This window comes from Heloderma suspectum, chromosome 12 (genome assembly GCF_057233095.1).
Source record: "Heloderma suspectum isolate Gila_16-S chromosome 12, 16-S_ref, whole genome shotgun sequence".
Classification (NCBI taxonomy): Eukaryota; Metazoa; Chordata; class Lepidosauria; order Squamata; family Helodermatidae; genus Heloderma; species Heloderma suspectum.
The window spans coordinates 36,060,150-36,083,922 of NC_139469.1; the positions used below are offsets into that span (position 1 = coordinate 36,060,150).

The following is a 23,773-nucleotide window of genomic DNA, read 5'->3' on the forward strand; positions in this document are numbered from 1 at the left end:
TTGGGGGCCTATGAGGAATAAATGGGGGGCACGTTAAACAATTGGGAAATTCCCTCCCTAGAACATGCATAGTGTTGTACTCTGGGGCTAGCTTAGGAACCTCAGCAGTCCAGTACTATAGCATAATCGGCCTCTAGTCTGACTACTCAGAGCTAAGGTTAAGTAAGCAGAAAGCTGCTCATCTCAGTCCAGACCTGAGTGAGACTCAGTGCGGGAGGGGGTATTTGCAGTCAATTGGCAAGGATTTCCAACTCCCAACTGTTGAACTATAGCAGCAACAAAACGACTCCTCTCCTGCCCTGAATTATGCTACTGGTCCAGAAGTAGATTTTTTTGTGGGAGGACAGTGAAGTCTGTTCAGTTCTGGTACTCAAAAGAATTCTGAGCCTAGGAATTTGTTTTCATTTGAGGTGTATGTCCTGGTAAAAAACAAGATAGATCTTGCAAGCCTGGTTGGCCTACTCCTGCTGAATAGGATGACATGGGGAAGAGAAAATTGGCCTCGTGACATATATCCCCCAACCCCATATTCACCCTCAGTTCTAGGATATTTTAAGCTGTAGGGTAGGTGTACAGGGCCTGGTACCCTCCTGATGTTTTGGACTACAACTCCCATAATTCCTGACAATTGCCCATGCTGGCTGGGACTGATGGGAGTTGCCATCCAAAACACCTGGAGGGCACCAGGTCACCTGCCCCTGCTGTCAGACCTCTGCTACTTTCACAGCTGAGAGAATGGGGTGGGGGTGGGGCGCTACTTGAAGAAGCATTTCCCTTCCAATTCTAATTAATTCCCCTGAATCCTTTATGCTTCAAAGAGGTCAGCACCCTTAAAAGATATTAGCATCCTGGAATCAGGGGAGGATGCATGCCGCCAATTTCCCCTCCCCTCCTACCTGGTGCAGGGCCTAATCAGGCCTATCAACCCACTCCCTGTTTCACTGATCTGCCCTCAGCACTCCATGGCTCTTAGGATGGTAATAGCCTTCATCAGGACATTTTAGGGCTGGCTATATTTCTTATTTTAATATTGCAAACTAGTATTTTTTCCCAGTTTTGCCCAAAAGGCATGGGACCACCATGTTTGCTAATAGAACAGAAGTAATGAGAATGATGGATCTTTCAGATGCTGACTGAAGAAATAAACTTGAGTTATGCTAGTAATTTCAAGGATATATTATTTGGCTGAGATGGAGTGGGATACTGAAAAAAACACATAGCTCTGGATAGCTCATTTTTTGTCTAGAACTATGGGCCCTTTAGCTTGCAAGTCCCACAGAGTCTAACAAGGCTCATTCTCAATTAATTGTGCATCAGATTGCAGCCAGAGTGTGATGAAGACATACTTGGGCTGCAATCCTTTAGGCAATGACCTGGGAGAAAGTCCTACTGAGCATAGTGCAACTTACTTCTAAGCAAACATGCATAGGATTGCATTGTTAGACTTGGACCAGATTGCTTATTGGGTGACCTTGGGCTGTGTTTCCAACCTAACCTGCCTCACAGGTACCCCACCCTGATTCCTTCGTGAAAGGGCAGAATAAAAATGTACCAAGTAATAATAACATACAGTTTGACCAAATATCCAAATTTATTGCCACTCCTTAATTACATTATAGGAATGTTCATTTTCTGAGCCCTTCCTCTAAAAATATGAATTTCATGATAATGCTTAGGTCTATATACAGTTTCTAATCCCAGATGACAAAAACTTCCTTTGTTTACTACAGGGTTATAGTTTTCAATTTTCAGTTCTCATTTTACTTCCCCCTATTTCTCCTACTTGCAAAAATTAGGGTATACTTGCAGTGCAATCCTCTGCATGCCTACTCAGAAGCTAAGTCCTACTGAGTTCAATGAGACTTACTCCCAAGAAAGTGTGAATAGGATTTCAGCCTTAAACATCTTAGGATGCAGCATCTTGAAGTGCCATAACTAACACTAGGTATGCTTTAAATATTGTAGTTTGAATAAAATTAAGGCATTTATGCATTTATTTGTCATTAATATACCAAACAGCATAATTTTATGTGCTGAATTATACAGAATAAATTTCATGATCTTAGGTTAGTAACACAAGTTTAGTTTTGATATGAAATACTGCATATTTAAATTTTCCCCAAATGTCTGTTTTTTCCCCATGGAAAAATGGTTCTTTTCCCTTGGCGTTAAACTTCCTAGAAGTTATAGATCACTAGTCACTTGGTTATGTTCAAATAAGAAGAATGAATCAGCCACTGGTCACTTGCATGCACAAAACTGGTTTGCATCCAAGTTGATACTACCCCACAGTGTGTTTTTTTTTAATTTGCCCCACCACATGACACTAGATGGATACAACAGCAAAAGCAGAAAGCAAGATAGCCAAACTCAGCCTCTAGGCTCTTCTATTTTTTTTAACCCTAAGCGTGCTTTTCCTGAATTAAAACCCCTGGAACAGTCACTCTCTGGCTCTGTTTCCACTTGGACAAATAAGAATTGCCACTCCTTGCTTTTAAGCCACTCCCTTCAAATCACAGACTACATATCTATGCAAGGGACACTTGCTTGGAAGGTCAATTACTTCCTAGAACACTAAGCAGAACACAAAGTCTTAAGCAATTTCTTTATGCTAGATTAATAAACCATGACCATCCTCAGCCACCACCATGTATCAGAGCTCTGGTTTAAATGAACAAAAAGATACTACCCACCACTTAATTCAATGTTAACCACCATTTCTTGTTTCCAAGGAGGTTACAGTGCAACTCACTCTTGTTAAAGGGTACTTCAGAGAGCCACCTTTCTGCTGTAGACTACAGCCCAGTTCCCAGCAGCTTTAGAATGTACATGGGGCCACAAATATTCTCAGACTGCCCAGTCTCTTTAAACATGAGGGGGACCATGCTCGGCACATGGAGAATTCTCCTCAGAGGAAACTGGAGAAGCACAGGTGACATCACCTGCATGCACACATTGGGCCCTGCCAGATGCTGGGATGGTTCTAGGTGAGGAGCCTACTGGCAGGACAGACAATAATTGGCATCTAGACTGGGAAAAAAAATGCCAGATACCAAACCCACAAGTCAGTTGCAGTAGCAACATAGCTGCAAAGTGATCCTGGTGGCCAAGAAACGCTCCTTAAGGCAGTCTAGATCCCCCTAATGATGGCAGCAGAAAGGGGAAAGAGCAAGAATGGCAGAGCACAAAACACAGCAAGCAACAGGTCAACCTGGCTGCAAGTTCCCTTTGTGTTCCCCCTCCTTCCTCTCAGCAACAGACATGAGGAATTTCACCATGGAATTGGTACTGGAATTTTAAAAGGAATCAAGCATCTGATTTGGGTTAAGAGTGAAAGTTGTACCATTTTGCTACCAGAAAAGCTACAAGGAAACTGAAGGACCAGGAAGATATGGCTTCTGAAACCCCAAGTTTGCATACTGTTTAAAAGATTCCTTTTAATATTAAAAGGAGAGAAAATGATTTCTCAAACTCCCAGTCACAAGCGCATAGCTCAAATCATACTGCTTGTAGATGGATTATGAACAAATCTGCCTCTTGTCCAAATCATGTAGAAAATCCACAGTGTTGCATCAATGCCGCAGAAACTAAAAACCAGAAGAGCTACGCTTGGCAGAGTTAAAGTGTATTACACACAGTGGTTTGTGAATTAAGATTTATTGATTTCCATTGTATTTGCTTTTTTAAATATGGTTGAAGCTGGCTGCAGAACAAGGGCTGCTGCTGCACTTTTTAAGTTAAAAATAAACTAATGGCGAGAGATCCCCACCTCTGGCGTCCTCTCAGGCCTCTTTGAGATCGTATTAAGAAGTTCCAGGACAACCCCTGTCCAGGCCTCTCCCAGCAGTGTCCTTAGGTTCATGTCAGTCTCCAATGCCAGAGGTGAGCGTGCCTTCAAAAATACTGCCACTTCCCTAGCACCGTGTCCTTGATTGCATCAACGTATTGAGTAGGTACCCAATAGACCCAGTAGTAAGAGGCTTCTGTAGGACCCAGCTGGAAGGCCTGGAAGATGCAGGAGAAGAACAGGAGGCTTAGAATTAAAACTCTCAAGTGACGGCCAGCTCATTCAATGCAGACTCATTGGTTTCAGTGCCAGCAGCACTTTTCTTTCATATAATACTCGGCATGCATATGGCAATTTAGAGCGTTCAAAGAATTTCATGTACATCATCTCAGCAACTCTTACAGCAGTCCAGTGATGTAGACCTTTATCTGGTGACAGATAAGGTAGCTGAGGCTAATAATGGCTTGCCTCGGGCAATCTGGCTAATTCATAGCAGAGGCGAGATTTGAGCCAGGGACTTCTACTACTGAATACAGACTTTGGCTTGATTCAAACCAATGCCAAACAACAGGAACAACCTCCACAATCATACCCTCACTCCTCCCCCTTAGGTGCTTGGCTCCAGTTACTTATTCTCCTTTTCATGCAAACCACGGTCTGCCAGTGCAGCTGAACTGGTGAGCTAGGATTTGTGCTTGCCCTTCAAACTGGGATTGCAAGCTGAAGCTGGTTTTTAATCCTGGTTTAGGGGGCAAAAGCAAGTCACAGTTTGCTAATTTGGATGCACTGACAGACTATGGTTTGCACTAAAGGCGTCACTAACTGACACGTGAGGGGAGGGAGCGTGCGAGCAAAGGCCTCATTCCTCTCATAGTGCCAAACCATCATTTGGCATTATGTGTGGACCAGCTCTCTGCCATCAAGTCAAAAGCATTTTGAGATCATGTTCTAGGCCCCACTTTCCCATCAACAGACTAGTTCTGTGTTCTTCGCTGCAAGGCCCAAGGGCCAGTAGTGGCTCCCAAGGAGAAGGCACTTCCACTTTCTCTTTGCAGCGGCTGTTCGCTCTCAGTAGAGGCTCTCTAGCTTTATTTAAAGCAGTTTTAACACTTAGAAGTACTTTAGGGTGCAATTCCATGCACATTTAGACAGACAAAAAGTTCTACACCTCCTAGCATTACCCAGCCAACCATGCTGGCTGGAGAATGCTGGGAGTTACAGGACTTTTTTCTGTCTAACCATGCATAGGATTGCATCCTTGAAGTATTTTAAACAACGCTTTGCCTTCTTGTTTGCTTTAGCAGTAGGTGAAAAGTGAAATTTCAGTGAGAAAGAGAGGACGAGCAATGCGGACCTGCATTCGAAGACTTTGCAGCACTGAGCAGAGCAGAGCACTCTTTCAGTGACAAGAGAAAGATCCAGCCCAATCCAAAGACCAAGTGAGCTTGCTGGAATTTGCCTGCCTGGTGACTGATGCCTTGTTTGGATGATGTGGAGAAGGACGGGGAGAAGAGGCCTCAAATGGCCTCCAGCCCACTGTCACCGCTTGACTGAGGTTGGGAGCGGGGAGAGAGAGAAGCCCCTCAGAGCTGGTACCTGGAGTCAAAGTGGCTCCTGTCTGAAAAATAGTGAAGATCACTGGACTTGATGGAGGGCTGCCCAGGAGGTTACAAATCCACAGTGGGAAATGTTAACAATTCTAAGAGGCCCTCAGCTGTGCAACTGTTTCCTGCAAAGGGAGCCTCCAACGCATGGGAAAGTGAAAGCAAAGTGTTCTTGGACAGGAGTTAACTACTAAGAGGAGGTAAGGAGGACTGTAACAGCAAAGTAACAGAAAAGCCTCTAAAAAACAATTTCCTCAGCGTTAAAATGTCAAAATGGTCAACATACATATACTGTGGTTCTGACTTGTTTAAGGACCAAATTCTGCAACTGGTTTGTAACTTCTGTTTTACTGTATTTTAACATGTGTGCTGCTTTGGGGGACAAAAAGCAGCAAATAATAAATAATCAAAACAACAAATTTGCTGCAATACCTGCACCTATTTCAGTTTAACAACTGCTTATTGCTCTATCTCTGGCCCAGTTCTCTTTGAGAGAGAAGTTAAAGAAAGAACAATGAAGGCACAGGAACTCTGCTCAAAAAGCAAATGAATCCCTACATCTAAACTGTTTACATGAATGTTGCAGAAGTAGAATGCCCTCACTTTTCTGCCCGCTGAAAGGAAAAGCCCTTCTTCTCTAGTTAGGTGAGGCAGGGGGGACTCTATGGAGGACATGAGCCCACCTTTAGGCTGAAAAGCAGAGAATGTGCTCCTGTCCTTGACGGGTGCTGTGCAAAGGGCAGAGGAGAAAGGCTCCCCTCTTGAATAACCTCTACAGCCCTCCCTAACATTGGCTGCTTTTGTTCATGGCAAAGGAGCCTTATTCTTCTTTCAAACCGCTGTCTCAACATCTGCAGCATTTTGGACAACAGTATTTATAGAGAGCTGACTGACAGCAGCTGGTGAAGGTCCCTTACCATCATGTGATAATCCTCATGTCCTTCAATAGGTTCGCTCACCACGTTCTTGATGGACCCCATAGGCAACTTTTCTGTTCTTTCTACAGTGACATACAAAATGTCAGTTTAGGCAGGCTAACATCTCACACCTTCCCTCCAAAGCGTCTCCACATCCAAAAAGGGAAGGGAGCAAAGGTTTTAAAAACTGCACCAACGTGGCTCCAAGGCAGACCCACCTCCATGCTCTCCCTGACTGTTCTCTGCATAAGCCAATTCTTGCGACAGAATTTTAGAAAATAGTAACTTTGCACCGGAGACAAAGACAAAAGTAAAGCTTAACTCTCAAAGTTCTTGGTTCATTCACAGGGAAATGGAGTTTGGTGGCTCTTACAGGGGTGGGCAACTTGTGGCCCCCAGATGTTTAGACCCACAACTCCCATCAGTCTTTGACAGCAAAGTCGGTAGTTTATACTCTAATGAATTCAGTGGACATAAAGCACTCAACTCTGGCTAAGTCACAACTACTGCGATCTTTGTAAATATCGATGATGAATATTTTGTTTTATAATACTTAAAACATACTACTTAAAACATTTAATATTAAAAATGTCAAAAATGAAGCAGCCAAATGCACTCTAGCCACCCACGCTTTGGCTCTCCAAGCCTCTCACAAATTTGTACATGCTTCCATACATGGTGCATAAACCACAACCGAGCAACACAAACAGCAGGTTCATCCACAGGTAAATGGTGTTTAGCAGCTCTTACAAGGGTGGGCAACTTATGGTCCTTCCGTTATTTGGCTTAAAACTCCCACCAGCCCTAGCCAGCAGACCCAATGCTGAGGGATTATGGGAGTTGTAGGCCAAAATGTCTGGAGGACCACAAGTTCCCCACCCATACAGTCTACAAGCTTAGAAATGTTCACCCCTTCCAGGTTTCTGATCCGTGAAGCACCAAACGCAGCATATATTTGGCCCGACCCCTTCAGACACCCCAAAGACCAAAGGGCATACACTTTTGGATACCCACCTTTAGTGCCAATCCAGAGCTGATCTTGTTCAAGTTTAAAGGTGAGCCGTACTTTTCCACCTGACTTGTTGTACATGCCCGATAAAGGAACAGTTGGCAGGCGCTCCTAAAAAGGTGGAGGAGAGCGGTCTTCTGTAAACAAGGTTCAAAAAGCTACCCTCTTCTACAGTAGAATGTGGAAGAGAAATAATTTCCAGAGGACCAGCCATGTTAGTCTGCTGTAGCAAAAGCAACGAAGAGTCTTGTGGCGTGGAGGGAGTAATCCTATGGCCACTAGATACTGTCTAGAGGGCCATAGGATTATTTGGTTTATGGGAATCGAGGCAGGAACCAGGGCTCTGACATAAGTTCCCAGAAACCATGCAATCTACCCCCTCCCCCTTGTAACCGGCGCGGTTCTCTCCACGCCTCCTACATCTCCGTGCTCGGAAATGAAGTGCAGGTACAGGGAAAAGGGCGCAGTCCTGGGGGGCAAGAGGAGACTGCAGAAGCTGCTTTACACAGCTTCCTAGTGGGTCTGCTGGCTCCTTCTCTCCACCTTCCCAAAGCCACACCTAGATGGGCAACATTGCCCATCTAGGCAAAAATGCAGGGCAGCCAGAGCACAGAGGAGAGGATCCCCTTCATGCTCCAGCCGCCCTGCATAGGATAGTCGGCAGCCTCCAATTTTAAAGGCTGGCAACTACCCAGATAGGATTGCACTTTAAAGACCAAGACATTTATTATTGTATAAGCTTCTGTGGACGTTGTCCACTTAATCAAATGTATGAAGTGGCAGATGTATACATTATTTGTCCTAAACTTATATTATTGTGTATTTAAATCTGTATTTAAATTTTAAACCATTTTAAGGTTTACACTTCCTGCATCTGATGAAGTAGACAGTATCCACAAAAATTTACGCACAATACATTTGTTAGTCAAATGTGCCATCTGAGGTGCCACAAGACACTGAAGGAACAGCCACTAGTCTTGTCCATCTACTCACTTACTTGGACACCCTTGACAGAAGGCATCACATCTTCGGGTTTTCCTTTATCCAACACTTTTCTGTGTTGCTATAATAAAGCAGAAATCAGAAGTGACTAAAATATGACAGCAGCCTAGGAAGACTTCCCTTCTGCCCACTTGCCAGCATCTTAACAAGAAGTTTACAAGTACCAAAAACCATGCTCCTTGATTTAGAGGTATGTAATTATGTCTCAATCACATAATCTAAAACACAAATACACAGCAATTTAGAAGATTCATGTGACATATTTAGCCTATCAGTACCTCTTCTAGATGGTGCAAGATTCATACACTTTCCCTAACATTTTGGCTCTAATTATACAGAAGTTACGAGCATAACCGTTAGAAACAGTAACCTAGGATGCAAACTGGAAACAAGTCAGGATGATCACAACAGAACACCAAGGAGAAGGAAAAATTCTAAATGCAATGGTGTACAAACAATTTTGATCAAGAGCGGAAAAGACATAACACTGCAAATTAAGGAAATCATGAAAGTGTTTCACAAAAATCCCACCTCAAAATGTGCCAGTAGTTACTAAAGGAATCAAAGGGCACATTCAACAGGACTACTGAAAGGGCAATCAAATTTGACTGTAAAATGTTATTTATTGTTAAGTTATAGTCACAACACAACAGGCTCTGCTAAGAAATTTTAAAAAATATCTTTTCAGTCACGAACATGCTGATATTTTTGAGACAGTATCGTTGTCAGTTCCCCACTTGTAAAAATTTGAATAGCAATCAACAGCACAGAGCTGTTGCAAGAACGATCAAGATAAGGTGGTCTAACTGAACTTGTCGCTGGAGTGGATGCGCTCTAAGGGCAGTCCTTCTGACAGGCCTGTGACCAAGAATTGTTCATGTTACCTGGGAAATCAGACCAAACTATACAGGCTGGCAGCTGCAACTAACCTTTTGTCTGCAGAGGGGCTCTTTTTTGGTCTCTTCTGATTTCACTTCCTGCTGAGTGGAATCTTTTGGTGTGTTTACTGCCAAGACGTCATTGATAGTTGAGCCAACCACCATTATTTTTGCTCCACTGATTACTTTGATTTCTCGTAAAGTTTTCTCCTCTGGTAGAAGTCCTTTGAACATGACCTTTTGCATTGCAGGTGGAAGGCCTAGTAAATAAGGAATCAACAGGGAAGCCTTAATGCAGGAATTTCAAATGCAACGGGAAGCTCAGGTGGCAGCATTACCTTTCCAAAAACCACACAGAAAGCCTCACCTGTGAGTGAGTGGATTTTCTGCTTCAAGTCGGCCCCCGTGCTATCTAGAGGGAACTTCAAGTCGTACTTATTTTTGTTCCAGATAATTTTTAGCTCAACCAGCTCTTTCTCCATCTCAGAATCACCACCGTTGCTGACAGAAGCCTGGGAATCAGATGGATCACTCTGGGGCTCATCTATCTCCAAAGGTTTCTCAGCAGAAAGGGAATCATTTTTACTATCATCCCTACAGCCCAGTAGTGGATTCTGGGCTTCTGCGTCCATGCTGGCATCATCCGAGTCTGCGAAGAAGAGAAACAGGAGGATAGTACCCATAGCAGCAGTGGGGCAGGCAGAGTGTGCTCCTCAAGGAGGGGGAAAGCAGCCACTTGGACAAAGCTGTTCCAAATTAGGCCTCATCCAGCGCTGAAGACAAACCAGGGCAAACCCCTCCATCAGCGCCCAGCAGAAACAGAGGCTGTTTCCTTCCCGCCTGCTGACTCCAACCCTTTCTGCCCCTTGAGCCCAGAGGGTCTCCTCCCAACAGACACCAGCTCCCGCCCCTCTCGGCTTCACCGTCCGAGCGGGGAGTTGCGCCAGGTCCCATGGGCCTCTTTCCCTGGCTGGGCGAGAGCCCGAGCGCCTCGCCGGCCGGGCCGGGGGGGCGCCGCGCCGCAACGCCAGGGAGGCAGGCGGGCGGGCGCGCCCGGGCAGCGCTCCAGTGCGCGGAATGGGCCCTGCCTCGCCGGGGCGACTCCGGCCACGAGCACGGGGCGGGCGCCGAGCAGGGAGCCCCCCGCCCCGCAGCAGCCGCGGCAGCCCCGCGGCCGCCCTCCCTGCCGGGGCCGCCCGCGCCCCCGCGCCCGCTCTCACGCGCACCGGGGGAGGCGGAGGCCATGATGATTGTGTACAAGCCTCCCGCGCGGGGTGCCGGGAAAAGCGCCCGGCTGCCCGATTGGCCCTCGCAGGCCGCCGTAGCCCGCCCCTCCCGCCCCGGGATCGGGCCCCGCGCCCGAGCCGCGCTCCTGCCGGCGCTCCCCTCGGCGGCTGCGACGCCGCCGGAGCCGCCCGAGCGCCGCTCCTCGGACGCCCGCGTCCTCGCCTGCCGAGTCGCTCGCTCGCTCGCTCGCCGGCCCGCCCGCCGCGCGGACAGGCCCGGCCGCCGGGAAGCCGAGGCGCGGCTCCGCCTCCCCGAGGCGGCGCCCTCCGCCCGCGGCCCCCGCCGCCGTGTCGCTCCGCGCCCCTCCGCGCCGCGGCCGGCCGGCGGGGCCCGCGCCTGGGGAGCGGCAGGTCCCGCTCGTCGCGACTTGCTCGGAAGACGCCGGGCGGAAGCGCGCGACAACGGCACGGCTGGCCGGGAGGCGCAGGGCTGCCCGCGCGTCGTCGCCGGCGCCGAGCGAGGAAGCGGCTCCTGGGCTGCTCCTGAGCGGCGCGGCGCTGCGGACGGAGACCAAGCGGCAGCCGCGGGGGGACGCGCTCCTGAGACCCAGCAGCGCCTTATTGAGCAAGGCACGTTGCGCGCGTGTTGCGCTCGGATGCGATGCTGCGCGTTGCTTCGAGTAACAGTAAAGACGGGCCAACAGACTGTTCCCGCGCTAGTTGTCTGCACGAAACCAGAACCGGGTCTACCTGGCGGAGCCGGGCCGCGCTTGGCTGGCCGCGCACCGAGGGGCGACGGGCTGCCGGAGGCCCCCAGGGCTGCCGCTGCCGCTGAGCGCGCCCGCGAGGCCGAGCGCGCCACGGCCGGTCCGCCCGCGGCCGCGAAGGCCCCCGGGCGCCGCAGCGCCGTTCGCGCAGCGCCCGCGCGGGCTCGCCTCTCCTGCCCCAAAGGGGCGCTTCCCCGCGGCCGCGGCGTTCCGCCTCTGGGCGGCGGAGGCAGCGGCCAGGGCGCTCCCGGCCGCGGACAAGCGACGCGGGCCTCGAAGCCGCGCCGGCGGGGCGCGCGGGGAGGGGCGGGCTGCGCCTCGAGGGGCCGCTCCCGAGCTGGCCGCGGCGCAGCCCCGCGTCCGCGCCCCCGCGGAGCCTGGCCCCGCCCCTCGCCGGCCGGGCCGGGGCGGCGCCTGCGGCCCGAGCCTGCTGCGCGCGCGCCGCCGTCCATGGCTGCGGGCGCGGCGGCGGCGGCGGGCTCCGTCCTGCGGGGCGCGGCGCGAGGGGCGCTGCCCGGCGCGGCGCGGGTGCGGTTCGCGCCCAGCCCCACAGGTAACGGCGGCGCGGCTGTCGTGGGGCGGGCCGGGGCCGCTCGCCAGCCTGCGGGGGGCCGCCGCGCGCTGCTTCGGGCGGGCCTTTGCCCTGCCGCGGGACCGCTCGCGCGCGCGGGCCCTTGCGATGGCGGCCCGAACCTCCAGGCGCCTCCGCACTGCAGGACCTTCGTCCCGCTTTCCCGAGAGCGGAGACAACGAGCCATGGAGCGGCAGAGCTTGCGCTCCGCCCGTGGAAAAGGGAAAGGCGCCGGGCCCGCGGAGCCCCGGGAGTGGCGGCAGCGGGAGCCCCGGCCCCCGCGCTTGGAACGGGAGCGGGGAGCCCCGTCTCCAGCGCCGGCCTTGCGCTGGTGCGGCGGCGCGGGAAGCTCGGCGCGCGGCGCCCCCGCCCGCCGAGCCGGCGCAGGGGAGGGGGCGCAGCGGCGGTGCCGAGAGCGGGCTGCGCGGGGGAGGAAGCCGCGGAGAGGCCTCTGGCCCCGCGGGCGGCCTCGCTTGTGCGGGAAGCTCATTGGCCCCGCTGGATTTCTGCCGGCTGCGCCTCCCGGAAATGGCGCCCTGCGCTGCCAAGGGCGGGCCGCGGAGCGCTTTCGGGCAGCTCGGAACCGCTGTCGGCCTTGCGAGCGGAGGACCAGCCCGGCAGAGGCTCCGCCCCCCGCCCGCAGCTGCGTAGGCCGCCTGTTCGTGTTGTCTCCCAGACGCGCCCCCAAACGGGATTGGGCCGGGTGCGGGGTCGCTGTGGCGAGCGGAAATGCTCAGGCTCGATCCTGGCAACTGTTGCCCAAAATGCTAGTTTCGCCCCCTGGAGGCTGGTCCAATTTGCCCCAAAGGGGACAGTCAACTGCAGGCTGGGTCCAACTCGATTTTATTGTATGCAAACAGTTCGACAGAGGAGCTCACGCTCAAAGCAGAGTCGACCCTGGGCGACCCCCGCGCTGCAGTTTTGTCACCTCGGCTTGCATTCCTCAGCCGGCGTGTCACCTTGATTGGTTGCCAGCAGTTTGCCTGGCTACCTTATCTTAGGGTTACTGCTCACTCATTCCAGGCATGCGCAGCTCTTACAATACCGCGTGCGGCTTAAGACACGTACAATGGCTTTTAGGTTACATTTTTACTACACAACCATATGAGCAAATGTGCAGCTACTATGTCGATTTTGTGGTTGGGGAGCGAAAACTGAGAGAGGAGTGGGGGGGTCTTGCCCAAGGTCTCCCGATGATAACCTTTCATTCATTACATTTCTATGCTACCCAATAGCCAAAGCTCTCTGGGCAATTTACAGAGATTAAAAACCTAAAAATGCAATATTACATAGCAGTTTTAATCAATCAACAATAAGAAAAATCCAGGACCCAATTAAAACCTCATATGTTGCCAAATGCTGGAGAGAAGAGGAAGGTCTTAACCGGGTGCTGAAAACATAACAGTGCTGTGCCAGGTGGGCCTTGTTGGGGAGATCATTCCACGATTGGGGAGCCACCACCAAGGAGGCCCTCTCCCTTTTTCCTTCCTTCTGCGCCTCCCTCGGAGGAGGAGGCACCTGGAGGAGAGCCTTAGACAACAGTTGAAGTGCACGGGTAGGTTCATGCCAGCATGACTAAAGGGCCCTGAATGCAGGCCCAAGCCCAAGATGCACTTAGCATAAGAATTGCCCAAAGAGATGGGCCATACCAAATGTCCACCTGTCACTGTTGTCTGCCAGAGAGGCCAAGCAGCAGTTTCCAGGGAGTTTCACAAAGCATTGGTGAAACCTGCCTTTGCTAATCAGAGGTAGGCTGCCCTTTGAACATGGAGTTCCTGACATGGCTGTAATGTGTTTTGAAACATCAACCAACCATGCCTTCACTGCCTCTCGGGCCCCTGCAGAAGAAGCACTTGGTTTAGTCTGACTGACCTTCTGCCTGTCAGTTCAGTCTGCTTCCTCACTTCAAACATTCATAATAAACATCTCGTAAGGAGCTGGAAAGTCTCTCCACATGGTGCTTCTGTTCCCAGCTACAGCAGTTAATCACTGCTGATGAGAGGGCCAGAATGGTGCCTCACATGCCCTATCCCACTTACCTTTCTTGGTGCTTTACAGGATTCCTGCACCTGGGTGGCCTGCGGACTGCTTTGTACAACTACATTTTTGCCAAAAAACACCAAGGCAGCTTTATCCTGAGATTAGAGGACACAGACCAAAGCCGTGTGGTGCCCGGAGCTGCAGAAGGCATAGAAAACATGCTGGAGTGGGCAGGTAATCCCATCCTCCATAGGAATATTGGAAGCCGCAGTCAGACCCTCTGGCCCAGTATTGGTGACACTAACTGGTAGCAGCTCTCCAGGGTTTCAGGCAGGAGTTTTTCCTGCCCTGCCTTCTAGTGGATCAGAAACTGCCAGAGGCAGAGTCAAAATGATGTGTGGAGCTGCATTCCCTGCCAATTCTTTCAGGGCAGTGTTGCAAGATCGCCAGTTTGAAATTGCATCCCAGAGCCTGATCGCTCTTCGTGTTTGAGCACAACAGCCCTCTTGCAGGAGAGGAGAAACATGCCAGTCTTCGCCTACTCTCCACCCCCTAAACTTTCTTTCCCAGCAGCACTATAAGGTGCAGGAAAGGGCAGCCACAGTGATCAAGTGGCTGGGCAAGTCCCCTGTGAGGAAAGATTACAACGTTTGGGGCTCTTTCAGCTTAGGGAAAAGGTGCATAAAGGGAGACATCATCAGAGGTGTACAACATGGTGTGACGTTTTTCTCCCTCACAACTGTAGGCCAGGTCGGTGGGAGATTCAGGGCAGATAAAAGGATGTACTTCTTCACACAGTGCATAGTTAAGCTGTGGAGTTCACTACCACAAGGTGTAGCGATGGCTCAGTGTGGTTACAATATTGGCACGTTTATTTTTGATCCCTTTTCTGTATATGTGAACTTAGAATTTTAGCCCCAATGCGCATCGCTTTACGCTTGCTTACACTGAAATGCATTTGCCATTCGACTCCTGTTCACCCAGTTTGGAGAGATCCATTTGGAGCTTCTCACAATCCCTTTTTATTTTTACCACTCTAAATAAGTTGGCATCATAAGCAAACTTGGCCACCTCATTACTCACCCGTAACTCTAGATCATTTATGAACAACTTAAAAAACATTGGTTCCAGTACAGATTCTTGGGGGATCCTACTGTTTGCATCCCTCCATTGGGAGAATTGGCCATTGATTTCTGTTCTCTGTTCTTTAACAAGTTAAAGATCCATAAGAGGACTGCTAAATATGTTCAGGAGTCTTTGGTAATGGATTCTGTCAAAAGCCCTTTGGAAGTCCGAATGTCTCCCACAGGAGTGGGCAACTTTGCAGATTCCGGGGGCAACTTTCCAACCCCTGGACACCCCTGCCCCCCATGTTTAGCTTGAAAACAAGTGAAATTTGTCCTTTTGAAAGCTCTGTAGCACATTTCGGCAGCAAACTGGTATGGAGGCCAATTTTAGGGACAAGTTACATATTTTTATTAGAAGTTCTTCAGACTCCCATCCTGAAAAAATCAGTTCAGGCACGGGTATCTGCCCTACCTCTTCTGCAGTGGTGACAGGCACAAATAGTTCCCCAGTGCCTATCAGTCCCTTCTCCTGACACCACCATCTCATCCACACGTTGAGACCCATGAACTCCACCTCTCTAGCTGGCTCTGTGGATGGAAGACAGAACAGCATTTCAGAGATGCTACCTCCTACCTTGGAGGTCCTACCTAGCAACCTATGTTTTTCTTGCAGGGCTGCACAGTTGCATTTCCGCAAGTCATTGGTGCCAGCGTGCGCCATGCCTGCCCCTTCTCAAGGCCCTCATTCTCTGTGACAGTGGGGGAGCTGCCACCCGGGAGTGGGATGCTGCTATCCCGTACTCAAGGGCCTCGTCTGCAAACTTCTCTGCCCCTCTTGTCTTCTCTGGTTCAATTACCTTGGCCTGAAGGGACTGCAGTTATGCTCTGAGAGCCAGGAGCCCATTGCACCGAGCATGCACCACGACTTCTGTCCAGCGCTGGATTGGCCCCCACTCCCCTGCGGGCCTTTTTCTGTCATAGCTGTTTTTTGATCATTGGGGTTGCCTATTTGGAAGGCAGGGAAATTGGGTGTGGGGTGTGGACTGCCCTGTTGCTAGGCCTGCACTGGTGCTTAACTCCTGTTTGCTTAATACCTCGATGCTTTGTGGCTGGGCTGAGTTGCTTTGCCAGTTGGGGCTCCCCTCGTAGGCGGATTGAGCTAGGCTCCCTCACCATCCTGTCTGTGGGTGGGAAGGTGGATGGTCCTGTTTTTTCAGGGAGTTCGACTACACCGTTGGCCCCTTGGCCCTTCTGGTGTGTGCTTCATTGCAGCTTGCGTGATCTCCTCTCTTCTGCAGGCATCCCACCTGATGAAAGCCCTCGCCAGGGAGGTCCTGCTGCCCCATACCAACAATCTCAGAGGCTCAACCTGTACAGGGAAGCCACAGAGTTGCTTCTTGAGGAGGGTTCTGCTTACCGGTGTTTTTGCACCCCCCAGCGTCTGGAGCTGCTGAAGAAGGAAGCGCTGCAGAGCCAGCAGCCGCCACGGTGAGGACCTGTCTGTGGTTGGAAGGGGACTGCTTGTTGTGTGGCTGGTCACGTGGTCTTGGCCTCTGGGCCTGATGTGCCCCGGCAGCATTGTGCAAAGTCTCACTGCCCTTGATAGCTTGCTGGCCATTTTGTGATCTTCCAAGGGGAACCCCAATCGGAGAGGGGCTGTAAATCAACATGTGCAGGGCCAGGAAGCAGGGCTTCCCTTGGGCTGTTGGCCTTGACTCGGCTTGCTTGCATTTAGTGACTGCCATAATGGTAGAGACCGCAGTGCTGGCCAAATCACGTGATCAGCTCCAGAGCGCTGCTTCCCAGCCTCCACTGTTGGCCTGCTTCCCTGATACAAAGGAAACGTAACAATGTCTAGTTCCAGTTTTGATTTGTTGCCCCGCCTTGTTCCTGACCTTTTCCCCCGACTCAGGGATGCATTTTTAAAACCACAGCTGCTCCAAAGGTTGCCGGTGAGGCAGTGCCAAGGCGCAATCCAGTTTGACGTGTCTCTCTGTGGACAGCTAAATACATGTTAATTGGGTTTTGCTCCAGCTTTACATTGTTGCTATGAATAAGTACTATGCGTAACATTCAAGTAGCACACTGTAAGAGTTTTCTCAGCAGTGTTTATTACAACCCTGTCAGGCAGGCCAGTATTATTATCCCCAGATTGCGGATGTGGGGCTACGGCTGAGAGAACATGGCCCGGCCTCATGGTTTGCGGCTGAGACGAGATTTGAACTGGGGATTTCCCATCTCACGCTTTGGCCACTAGGCTACTTCGGCTAACCCCTGGGCTTGGGTCCCACAGTAATATGCTGGAGCCCAATATGAGCTGGCTAAGCCAAACATCGCCACCCCCAGGTCCCCTCCTCTTGAGGGAAGGGCTGGTGGGTGCTGGGCTGGGCAGGCCACCGCCGCTTGATGGTGCACCAGGCACCTTTCAGCAGTGGTGCCCATCCTCCTCCCAAGGGCCAGCCCAGTGGGGAGAGCAGCTGGTTGGTTGCTGCCCCGGAAAGCATGCTGGTTGCCTCAGGCAGTGGTGCTACCTTGCCTCCTTTTTTGCGCATTTTGCCCCGCGTGACCAAGGCACCAGCTGCCCCCAAACCCCAGCCTCCTCCCAACTTTGAAGCTGGGAGCTGGCAAGGATTGCCCGCAGATGATCCTCGCCCATCTCTGCAGCTTCAACTTTGAGAAGGTGGCAGGCTATTCATTACCCTTGCCAGAGGGTGGCGCCATGCTCATGGCGAGTGCGGTGAGCGGGAGGGTTGAGGCCTGCATGTCTGAGGCAGCTGTGCAATCTGGGCTGCACACAGCTGTATCTGGCAGTGATCTGAGCAGTACCTTTTCCAGCTTCCAGTCATAGGGATCAAAACATTGTGCAAACTGCTCTTTTGAGTCTAACAGTTGAAGGGCACAAGGGTTTGCTTTTGAATTCTTCAGTGTTTTGGTGTATATCTAAAAACAAGTTATATGACCACACTGTGTGGTGTTTTCAAGTTGCAATACCAGCACTTGGACTGCTGTTCAGGGGCCAATCCATTGGGTTTTCATTCTGAGGAGAAGACAGAGATGCCTTCAGTGGGATGGTCTTGGAGCACTGCAGCTCTCACCATTCTGTGGGTCTTCCAAGGCAGGCTGCAATTCTGGGTTTATAACCAGGTTCTTCTTTTTTCAAAGTCTTGGAGTTTATTGGGAGAAATAGAATTGGAACCTGCAGCCTAGGCTAGAGTTGAAGCATTCTGTAGTCATGATTTTGGAGGTGGTTCTTTCCCCCATTTCTCTCCCTCTAAAGGTACGATAACCGCTGTCGTCATCTGAGCCCCAAGCAGGTGGCTGAAAAAGTATCTCAAGGTGCTGACTACGTTGTGCGCTTTCGTCTGGAGGAGAGTTCTGAGCCATTTTGTGATCTGATCTATGGCTGGAACAGGCACATAGTAGCCAGCGTGGAAGGTGATCCAGTGATCTTGAAGAGTGATGGATTTCCCACCTACCACCTGGCAAATGTGGTGGATGACCATGTGATGGGAATCAGCCATGTTCTGCGTGGAACTGAGTGGCTCATCTCTACCTCCAAGCACCTCCTCCTCTACAGGGCCTTTGGCTGGGACCCACCTTGTTTTGGCCACCTTCCTTTGCTCCTGAACAAAGATGGCAGCAAGCTGTCCAAGAGGCAGGGGGATATTTTTGTGAAGCAGTTTGCTCAGGAAGGCTATTTACCAGAAGCCCTGTTGGATATCGTAACAAACTGCGGCTCTGGGTTTGCAGGTAATGAGGTTGTAGAACCCTCTAAGTTTCCCATCAGAATTACTTCTTCCATTCCTTATTATAAATATTGACCTAATGTATCATTTACCATTAGATATTTAGGGTCATTACGTTAGTTGCGCCTGAGGCAAATTGGTTTTTTACTCTAGAGTGTGCATGGTTGAAACCTGATTCAGGTTGAAACCACTGTGCGCTGGAAGGGAAGGATTTAAACCTTCCCTCACCATTTGCTTTCTTCCCCCCCCCCTGCTTTTTTTTAAGCACAGGGGTTAAAAAAAGAGGAAAAAAATCTTCATTCACATCTTGCTCTGAGTGGCTCCCAATGCCTCAATTCTGACACAGTTTACAGTATTTTTACCCCACTCCTCAGCCAGAAAGGCTCCCAGAACAGCTTATATACAATCAGTAAAACAAAGCAGTCTCTGCTCATAGGTTTACAATCTAAAAAGATATGACACACAAGGAAAAGGGGATGGGGAGGGAAGAGGGAAAAAAGTAAATAGACTTTCAGCAGGGCTGGTAGAATGGCCCCGCCTCTCCTCTCCGCCTGTACAGCCTGCTGGAACAGCTGGTGGTGGTGACAGTTGATATGGGAAGGTTCATGGAGCCAACTTTCACACCCTTGGTTACAGGTTGCTGCCTCTTTCCGCAGCATCCTCTCCGTCATTCTGAGCTTAGGTCGAAGTGTGGGCAAAGCAGCAGAGGCCATGAATAATGTGATAGGAATTATGAGACCCGCATGTTGAAAAGTGTCCTGGGAATCACAGGGAACAGCGAAGAACAAGCGCAGCAGCTTCTTCATCTGTTTTGCAGAGAATCGGGTGGGGAGGACGCTGAAGGAGCTGGTTGAGGAATTTGACGTGGGCAGAATCGAAAGGCACTCGGCCCTGCTGGATCTTGAGAAACTTGCTGAGTTCAACAGGTAGAGAAGTTGAAGGGGGGCATGCATCCCCTGCTACATGGTTGATTTGCAGGCCATTTCCATTTGGCATGGGCCTGCATGTGCTTCGTATCGATGCCTGGCTTGGCTCCCTGTCTTGGAGCCGGGTGTTCCCTAACCTCCCCGACCTGGGTTCTCTTCAGCCCCCTACTTTCCACCTCGAAGCCTCAGCAACTCCCCATCTCTTTGGATTTGGCATCTGTTCCTTCTCCTGTACGGAGACGGAGGAGGGAAGAGCTATTTCTTTGTGCCCCTCTGGGCAGGCGGCTGATACGTGCCAGTGGCCCAACTAGGGCCAAAGAGGGGGCTGAGGGTGAGGGGTCCATTGGACTTGGGACCGTTTGCAGAACATGTTGCCATTGATCCTAGAGGAGGCCTCCTCAGTGTCTCACGGATGCCTGTGGACACTGTAGCATCTGGTTTTTGTGGCTCCTTGAGTCTGCATCTCACCAGGTCTTTTATGCAGGATCCACCTGTCCCAGCAGATTGGGGAGGAGGTGCTGCGGCAAAAGCTGGTGGCAGAGCTGCGGGCTTCTGTGGAGCAGGCCTATGGCGAGCAGCTTGTGGACAGAGAGGTCCTCGAGGCGGAGTACTTGGCACAGGTGCTGCTGCTGAGGAGAGTAAGTCTGCGTGGGTATGAATTGCTGGGCGCTTGCCAGAGACGCGTGTACCCTAGCTGGAGCTCTCCGCAGGTACCTGGAGGCTGCTGCTCCACATCTCCAGGGAGCAGTCAGTTATCCCACAAAAAACGTACATTGGAATATCCGTGGCTCCATTTACGTGAACAGTGTGGAGTCTGCGTGTGCGGGCTTATTCTGACAGTGTATGCAGTCTGGATGAAGGCGACCTTGGGGGATGCTCAGAGTGCCTCTTCCTCCCGCCTGACCGAGTGTCGCACTACCTTTTTCACACCTGGGCTTCTGTATGGGGGTATGACCATGGAGACTTACTATGGGCACTTCCCTACAGTGCTTTTTCATTGTACTCAGGGCACTTAATGGGTAACACCCCCAGAGCAGCAACATCTGGCAGTTCACGCAGGCCAGTCGGGTAGGCGGAATTCTTCAGCTGGAGGGTGAGACCCAGGGGGTCCAGTGCAAGATTGGGTCTGTGCATCAAGGAATCTGTCCCCTGGACTCTGATTCTCAGATGTCCTTCCTCCCCAGGGTCACATTAACCGTCTGAAGGACTTGGTGTCACCTAAATATGCTTTCTTGTGGATCCGGCCCTCTGTGCCTCACGAGGAGCTGCAAACCATTTCAGCAGAGGCAGATGAGATCGGAAGGCTTGTCCTCAGGTAAGTTGGCTTGGGCCTGGATGGCCTTTGCATTGAGGCTGGGCAGGAGCCTCGCCTTGCTGTTCATCCCAGGCATCAGATACTGACAATACTCTGGCCTGGAACGGTCACCCAGCCACCTTTGGATGTTTCTTCACAGGGTTACAGCTGGTGTTCTCCACATGGGCAAACCATTTTTTAGTGGGTCCTCGAATTTACCTGAAATGGTTAATAGTGGTTCTTGCACATGCAAATGGAATACTCTGCCCTGCGAAACAGAGGTGATAAGATCGCCTTGCGGTAACCACGTGAGAACTGAGCCACAGTTTTGAGGAAAATGAGTGTGCTTGTTCTGATCAAGAGCTGCCCACTCTCCCCTACCCTGCAAACTAAACCTTCCTCCTCCATGCCCCCAAATAGAAATGAACATAGAATGGAAAGAGCAAATGGGACTTTCTAAAAGTGGTAAACAAAGCAAAATGGAGCTGCTGTTACTGATGAACTGTGGTTCTTGTGGTGTGTTGGATGCTGATATAGGGATGCCCAAGAGACCATCCTGAATCTACCTCCTTGTTCTGCTGAGCTGAGCCAAAAATAAGTTATCTACCTGATCCCAAGCAGTGTAACTCTGAGGGGCAGAGGGGATGTGTCTCTCTTAGGTTTCTGAGCACTTTAGTTTTCCAACTAAAAGCTAAAGTTCTCAGGGCTCCTTGCAGGATCTGTAACAAGGCTTGAATTTGTACATGTTTTTGCTCCATGAAACATGCTGGATGTAGATTTGGGTGAACTCTGAAGCTGCAGATGGAGAATTACCACCTTGTGAGACAGCACTTCTGCTGACCAAAGCTGCATCCCATGTGAACGCTCTGTGGAGCTGCCACGGTCTTTGTTGCAGAGTTGTCAGCACCTTCACAAAAGAGCAACTTGCAAGGTTCCTTGGGGAAAGCTGTGACAACTGAACACCCCCACCCCGATCTGGGCACATGGTATTCCTTCCTGCCCTGCCTTGACAGGGTCTCTTTCTCCTCCCAAAGGTTGCTGGAACGGCAGGTGGCTGCTCTGACCCCTGAGGAGCTGAGCAAAGACCTGAGGCAGCTGCAGGAGCAGATAAGAGGCACCCCGTACAGCCGCATGATGAAGCTGCTCCGCCTGGCCCTCAGTGGCCAGCAGGTGAGCCCCCGTCCAACCCCCAAACCTTCTGTCCTCTGCTCTGAATTGCCACACTCTGGTTTGGAAGGCGGTGGCTGGCTTGGATCTACAACGGGGCCTTGGTGATGGCTGTGTGATCCATTTTAATTAATTAAAATAGTTGTTCCCCAGATTTTCAGCAAACCAGTCCAAAGAGGCTTACAAAAATAGTAACAACTGAATCAGTAGAAATGACCATCCCTAACAACAGTGAATGAAAAGCAGAAGCAAAAACCAGGACCTAAAATGAAACGGAGCCACCGAAGGCATGCCTAAACAGATAGGTCTTAGTTGGCACCCAGGCACCGACAGTGAAGAGGCCAAACAGGCATTCGCACCGGCTAGTGGCTTTGAAACCAGACTCCCCGTATTAGACTGTTTTAAAATTGGGTAATAAACGACCTGCTCGCTGTGTGACAGCTCCAGCTCAGGCAAAGCTTGGGACATGCAATATCCCAGCCTTGGTTCCCCCATCTGTAAAATGCAAATAATTGTGACTTGCCTCGCTGAGGTGTGGTTGTTGTGTGGCAAGCAATAAAGATTGCGGCTTGCTTAGTAAATGGGATTGCTGTAGAAATGCTGAACAGGTTGCTGCAAATAAAGGGCCAGCCAGCTTCCACTATTCCATAGGGAAAACCACAGAAGCCCCCTGCTCCAGATCCCAGAGTGATGGGCCCCACCCAGTAGGCAAGGGTTCCCCCTCCCTTTGTGCAGTGACAGCCTGTTTGCCTGTTTCAGGAAGGGCCTAGCGTCGCTGAAATGATGGTCTCACTGGGGCCCAGAGAGGCCAGCACACGGATCCAGAGGGCGTTGTGCAGCTAACCTGTTTTCTGGAGACACAGCGCGCGACCAACAAACCATCCATGGCTGTCGAGGGAGATGTGTATTTTGTATGACTGCTATTTCAGAGATGGAACTTTAATGGACCTTGTGTAAAGAAAGACTTCCACAATGCTTGGAAACCCTTGTGTGGAGTGCAGCACATTCCACAAGAAGCAGTAATGTTTAGAAATTTACTCTGTAGTTTCATAGATCAATGCTAGCCTGGCATTGACAGTAACACACCTAGCTTTGCTGACTCAAAGTTAGCGTAATGTGGCATTAATTAAAAAAGTGAAATATTGGCTTGATCAGAGTGCTGGTGTGGTCAGATTCCATGCAGCCGCGGTGCCTCTGTCCTCCCACGGGCATTCCTTAGGGGCTGGTGGGCAGTCTCAGCCCTGCAGGCCACAGGTGGAAAGGTCAAGTCAGTCTCTGAAAGTCCAGACCCTCTGGAGATGTCGCGTAAGATGCTGGGATCTAAGAAGCCTGTATTTTGCCCTCTAGTAGTCAGAAATCACAAGGCCTGCCTGCCTGCCTTCCTGGCAGCATCACTCCTCTCACTTCTCTTGACAACTGAGGACTAAGTTCCCCTAATCGGCAGATGAGTATAAAGCTGTTTCTGAGCCATATCATTTTAGGCTGCAAATGAGGGGTTCCTGTTTTTGAATGCTGTGCCGTAAAACTGAAAACTGACATGCCAAGGAGCAGGCCAGGCTAGAATCCCCCTTCTAGAATTCCTGCATTGAGCAGGGGGTTGGACTCGATGGCCTTGTAGGCCCCTTCCAACCCTACTATTCTATGATTCTATGATTCTTGATATTCTATGTGCAAGGGTTTTTTTTAAATGGAGGAAGAATTTTCCACCATGACAACTCCCTCCTCCAGCCTGAAGTTGTACAGTCTAGAAAGAGTGTTACTACGTGTGTTGCCTCAGCCATGGGCGTTGAACTCTTAATTTAGAGGTGTCAAGATAGTGATAAATCAGACTC

At 50.7% G+C, this 23,773-nt stretch overlaps 2 protein-coding genes across 6 annotated transcripts; one reads left to right on the forward strand and one right to left on the reverse strand.

Annotated features, from left to right (window-relative positions):
• Window positions 1–1,575: 1,575 nt before the first annotated feature.
• UBFD1 (ubiquitin family domain containing 1) lies at window positions 1,576–11,554 on the reverse strand. 5 transcript variants are annotated; one of them, XM_084819109.1, is made up of 7 exons: window positions 11,174–11,554; window positions 9,565–9,846; window positions 9,249–9,457; window positions 8,315–8,380; window positions 7,323–7,428; window positions 6,309–6,391; window positions 1,576–4,005 (listed from the first exon to the last, which is right to left on the reverse strand). In XM_084819109.1, exons 2-7 carry the CDS (start codon window positions 9,827–9,829, stop codon window positions 3,895–3,897), a joined length of 840 nt encoding a protein of 279 aa, XP_084675235.1. In that variant the 5' UTR covers window positions 9,830–9,846; window positions 11,174–11,554; the 3' UTR covers window positions 1,576–3,894. The 5 variants fall into 5 exon arrangements, with proteins under 5 accessions (XP_084675235.1, XP_084675237.1, XP_084675234.1 ...); XM_084819111.1 differs by lacking the exon at window positions 11,174–11,554 and adding an exon at window positions 10,647–11,132; XM_084819108.1 differs by lacking the exon at window positions 11,174–11,554 and adding an exon at window positions 10,424–10,455.
• EARS2 (glutamyl-tRNA synthetase 2, mitochondrial) lies at window positions 11,060–23,097 on the forward strand. The gene is made up of 9 exons (XM_084819143.1): window positions 11,060–11,743; window positions 13,820–13,975; window positions 16,107–16,296; window positions 18,086–18,558; window positions 19,372–19,480; window positions 19,965–20,118; window positions 20,665–20,795; window positions 21,809–21,944; window positions 22,701–23,097. The coding sequence occupies exons 1-9, from the start codon at window positions 11,080–11,082 to the stop codon at window positions 22,782–22,784; spliced, it is 2,097 nt and encodes a 698-aa protein (XP_084675269.1). The 5' UTR covers window positions 11,060–11,079; the 3' UTR covers window positions 22,785–23,097.
• The last annotated feature ends 676 nt before the right edge of the window (window positions 23,098–23,773 follow it).